This window comes from Rattus norvegicus, chromosome 1, assembly GCF_021556685.1.
Source record: "Rattus norvegicus strain SHRSP/BbbUtx chromosome 1, alternate assembly SHRSP_T2T, whole genome shotgun sequence".
Taxonomy (NCBI): domain Eukaryota; kingdom Metazoa; phylum Chordata; class Mammalia; order Rodentia; family Muridae; genus Rattus; species Rattus norvegicus.
Genome location: NC_141534.1, coordinates 223073688 through 223079315, shown reverse-complemented (window position 1 = coordinate 223079315; position 5628 = coordinate 223073688). Strand labels below are relative to the sequence as shown.

The following is a 5628-nucleotide window of genomic DNA, read 5'->3' as shown; positions in this document are numbered from 1 at the left end:
ACCATTAACCATGTGAGTGATAATTATTGTAAGTATAAAAATCCTCTATTACCTGAGGATTTGCTGTGAACAATTAGCCAGCATCAAAGAGCTTTCCACATAGAAGACATATAAGATGCACTTGTCTACTATCAGTGTATATTAATTGTACAGAAGAGTGTATTTCATTAAAATGTTTTCTACATATACATAATGTATGATGTTCAAAGTTATGCTAATTGATTGACTTTCAATTATTGCTTCTTTATAAGCTAGCTAACTGCACTTCATTTTTTACAGAAATGTTGGATGAGTTGTATAAGAAAGGATTATGGCACATTTATGTTACCTATGAAGAGAAGGTAAGTGATTTTCCCAGAAAAAAAGAATTCCATAGACTTCATGTTCATTGGTAATTTGATCCATTTGTGTGTTCTTTCTGCGAAGTTTTTTTTATACAGCCCCTATAATACAATTGTGGCAATATACTATAGTGGATTTTATGACTTCAATATTTTTCAACATTGCATGTTCTTTGAATTCCCTCAAAATGCTTTGCTTCTACATAGTATATATCCACTGAATTGAGAAAAGAAAGTCATACAAAGCATAGATGTCCTCTATCTGGTATCAAGTATATGTAAAACAAATGAGATATTCAAAAGTATTTTTATGAACACCAAGATGAGAGTGGTCCATGAATGCTACAATATTTACCATGGAGAATTGATTAGTTTACCTTATAAATCATGGTCCTAGGTCCCACTAAATACAGACAAATAGAAGCAGACTGTTTTTTGTCTTGTGCTAAATATGTCTTTCTTCACAGGGGTGTTGAAACAGATAAAAGTGCAAATTTCTGAATTTGAAAAGAGAAAATGGAAAGCGGTCATACTGAATTATAAATTAAGTCCAAAGTTAATTTCAAAGCATCTTAGTATCATGCTTCACTTCAGGAAGTGGCTTAAATGTTTAAATCTGTATCCTTTCCTATCATACAGACAGACAGAAAGACACACACACAAACACACACACACACACACACACACACACACACACACTCACACACACACACACAAACATACCCACAAAGTGAGACAGAGAGACACTTATACAAAACTCCTTAATAATTGAGTAAAATTCTGAAACTGGCCATGTGTATTAAAACTGGTAACCTGATATATTCAAAAGCAGAGAGCACTTGAACTTGCTAAAGATTGACAGGAGAAAGGATAATCATAAGCGCTTAACTACAGAAGGGAGGTCTTGCAAAGTTTTTCAGAAAAGAAAGTATTTCTGATATGGTATTATTGCTGTACAAGGCCTGATTCAAATAAAATTTAAAAATTATGAAACTTTAAAAGATCTATAGTGAGGACAGGTGGCCACTAATTTGGCAGTAGCCTATATCACATTATTAATAAGACAAAGAATGGATTTTAAGAAGGCAGTGCTCCTTTTTATTTTTTTAGTTATTCGAACATTGCATTATAAAACTGAACTCAGGAAGTATCTACATAATTAGCTTTTTATTTTTTTTCTTTAAATAGGAATATAATAAGGTATGGAAAACACAAAACCATTCAGGTCTGACAAATTTTAAGAAATGAAGAATACTTTAATTTTGAAAAAGTATGGAATAATGCCTCCACTATATACTGATGGGTAATTTCCTGACTACTTCACCCAAAACCCCGTGATTCCTATTTTTTTACTGGATGTTTTATTTATTTAAAATTCTAAATGTTATCTCCTTTTCTGTTATCCCCTCTGCAGACCCTAAACCCCATACCCCCTTACCCTGATTCTATGAGGGTGCTACCCTAACCACCTCGCACTACAGGCTCATACCCCTAGCATTCCTCTAGACTGGGGGATCAAGCTTTAACAGAACCAAGGGCCTCCCCTCTAATTGGTGCCAGGTAAGGCCCCTTTAGCTCCTTTAGTCCTTCCCTTAACTCTTCCATCCAGGTCCATGTGCTCAGTCCTATGGTTGAATGTTACATCAGCATCTCTATTAGTTAATATCAGGCATAGCCTCTCAGGAGACAGGTGTTTCAGGCTCCTGTCAGACAGTACTTCTTGGCATCAGCAATAGAGTCTAGATTTGGAGTCTGCTTGTGGGATGGATCCCCAGGTGGGGCAGTCTCGAGATGGCCTTTCTTTCAGTCTCTGCTCGACTCTTTGTCCCTGTATTTACTTTAAACAGGAACATTTCTGGGTTAAAATTTTGTAGATGGGTGGGTGGCCCCATCCCTCAAACAGGAGGCCGTGGGTAGCAGGCTTGCCTACCTTCTGGATATGGTCTCTCCTTCCCCTTTGTTGGCCATTTCAGCTAATATCCCTGTGGGTTCCTAGGAGGCTCTTGTTTTCCTGGCATTTGGGACTTTCAGGTGGCTGCACCCAGTTACCTAACCCCATCGCTATACACCTCTTTTTAATTTACTGACCCCTATATACATCTCCTTCCATACCTGATTCTGCCCCCCTTTCTGTTACCTGTCCTCTCTTCCTCCGAATTCATTCCCACCCCCTACTTTGCTTGGTTATTTTGTTCCTCCTTCTAAATAGGACTGAAGCATCCACTCTTTGGTATTACTTCCTCTTCAGCTTCATAAGGCCCGTGAGTTGTAGCATGGGTATTCCAACCTCTTTGCCTAATATTCACTTTACTTATACCCCTAACTGCTCCTCTTCCCAGTCACTCCCTCCCACAAGTGTGCCCTCATTCACTCTCTCCTTCTCTTGAATACTTATATTAGAGATATCCTTTTCTAGACCCTTGTTTTCCAGGACAAAGATTAAGCAAGAAATGTATGCTTAGGAATAGAAACAGAAATCTAGAATTCTATCAATGCTGAATTCCTGCCAAGATACAGAAGTTTTTCTTTTAATCTTATCTTCAGATTATCAAGATTTCTATTTGGAATCTCATAATTGGGAATCAGAATGAGTTGAATACAAAGAAGGGCCCAAAGCAAAGATTGGCATTTTATATTTCAAATATGAATAAATTACTGAATCTTTGTCCTCCATAACTAAAGTGAAAATAATTACCAAATTCTGTTTTAATTAAGAAGATACATGGAATGGACATCTAAAGCGCTACACTAGAACAGTCCTTGGGAACAAAAGAACAGAGAATGTGATTTTTTTTACTGAGCTCAGAGGTAAATTGTAAAACACTGACACATCACTTTTATCACATAAGAAATCTAAATTTTTGTTCATGAACTGCAAAAACTTAAAGTTATGTAGGAAAACCACTAATAATCATTAAATTTTGGCACATGTAACCTTCTATATAATGGATACATCAAGTTTGATTTGGGGAAAACTCTATTTTCTGCACAATTTCAAAGTACCCGTTAATGCTGTATCAAGTCATATGTCCACATGTAAACATTTCTATTGTAGTTCAAGTTTTTTATCACCATATTTCTCTTTTCCCATAGTTGTGAACGTACTAATCATTTAATGGTGACACAAATGGAGAATAATACAAAACTGACAGAGTTTCTCCTGCTGGGACTCACCATTGATCCAGGATTACAGCTTCCCCTCTTCATGTTATTTCTCCTCATCTATACCATCACCCTGGTAGGAAATGTGGGCATGATCCTGATGATTTTCCTAGACTCTTGTCTCCACACTCCCATGTACTTTTTCCTAGGTAATCTATCTTTAGTTGATTTTTGTTACTCCTCAGCTGTCACCCCCACAGTCATGACTGGACTCCTAATAGGAAACAATGTCATTTCCTATAATGACTGTGCTGCCCAGATGTTCTTTTTTGTAGCCTTTGCTACTGTGGAAAATTACCTGTTGGCCTCAATGGCCTATGATCGCTATGCAGCAGTGTGTAAGCCCTTGCACTATGCTACCACCATGACAACAAGTGTGTGTGCCTGTCTTTCTATAGGTTCCTATGCATGTGGGTTCCTGAATGCCTCCATAAACACTTGGAACACTTTCTGCCTTTCCTTCTGTAGGTCTAATATGGTTCATCATTTCTTCTGTGAGATTCCAGCAGTTATGGTTCTCTCTTGCTCTGACAGGCATGTGAGTGAGCTGGTTCTTGTTTATTTAGGCAGCTTCAGTATACTTTTTGATCTCTTGGTTATTTCTATATCCTACATATTAATTTTTATCACAATCTTTAAAATGCACTCAAGTGCTGGATATGGAAAGGCTGTATCCACTTGTGCCTCACACTTCACTGCAGTGTCAATTTTCTATGGGACAGTCATATTCATATACTTGCTGCCTAGCTCCAGTCATGCCATGGACACTGACTCAATCGCATCTGTGTTCTACACCATGATCATCCCTATGCTGAACCCTCTGGTCTACAGTCTGCGGAACAAAGAAGTCAAGAGTGCGTTCACTAAAGTTTTTCAGTGGCAAAGTAGCCTCCAGTGATTTATTTTTAATGTTGTAGGATGAATAATACTTAAGTTTTCTTCCACATGCAATTAAATCCCACAATAGATTCTCGTATTTCTGTAACTATAAGGTATAGAGATATAGAAGAAAGAAAAATATTGAATTGGGAGCTTATAAGGATTTTTTTTGTCATCTTGACAATATTCCTATGATATATATTTATGTACTCCTTTAATTCATAACTCTTTAAGGATAATCTTACTATCAGTAAAATGTAGATAATGTTTCAAAGTCAGTCATAATGTATCTATATATTTCATGATAATTGACAGATAATAAAAAAAATCTCCACATAAGTTTTTTTTATGCTGACACATTTTGGATTCTTGTCTGGTGTATTAATTACATCTTTTCACTTTTGCCTTGATTAGTCAATAAAGGATTGAGGATTTTTTTTTCTAACATAGGACAAGCAACAGTCACTTATTACTTTTGTAGTAAGAGTTACCTGCATGGGCATAAAGAAGTCATATAATTACATGATTTCTTTGAATGAATGTTTAGATTTTCAATGTGCCTCTTATGCACTGAAGCTAAGCACTTCTAAATAAATTCTTATTGTATATACAGAATGTGATTACCAGAAAGTGACAGGCAGTTCTAAAGCTTGCCCTAAAAGTCTGTTACAGATATTGGTATTTAATAATGTTACTATTAAATTGCTTTTTTAAAATTCATTTTTCAGAAGTTCTGTTAAATATTTTCTCTAGACATTATCTGAACTAGAGTTCAAAGCTACATATTGTGATTCAAAGAAGGGCCTACAGTTTCTGAGAGGAAACTTATCACTCCTTTTTGGAGGCCATTCTTTGTGGTTACCATTTGTGGACTATAAACTAAGAAAATAATTGTGCAACATTCTCATTTCTTACATTCATGCACACACAAGTATGGTAATTGGATTATATTTTATTTCCTATGATTATATCTATTAAAATCGAAAGTTTATTGTTTATCCTTTGGCTTTAAAATCCATCTAAAATTTCAGATGAATAATCCCTCAATAAATCAGGGTAAATGATGTGCTAGGAATGGTATGAGATATGGATACAAAAACCTATGTATAGTCTGACATTTTAAACATAAATTTCTTATATTAAATTATAAAATGAATTCTTGATATTACAATTACATAATTCTCCTTTCCTTTCTCACTTCAAATGTTTTCAGGAATATCTCATTTCTCTTTCAAATTTTAAGTTT

The 5628-nt window shown here is 35.5% G+C and overlaps 1 protein-coding gene across 1 annotated transcript; it reads left to right on the top strand.

The window, feature by feature from the left end:
• The first annotated feature begins 3468 nt into the window (after window positions 1–3468).
• On the top strand, window positions 3469–4401 carry Or5b104b (olfactory receptor family 5 subfamily B member 104B). The gene is given in 1 exon segment (NM_001000756.1): window positions 3469–4401. A coding segment is annotated over 1 exon segment (933 nt).
• The last annotated feature ends 1227 nt before the right edge of the window (window positions 4402–5628 follow it).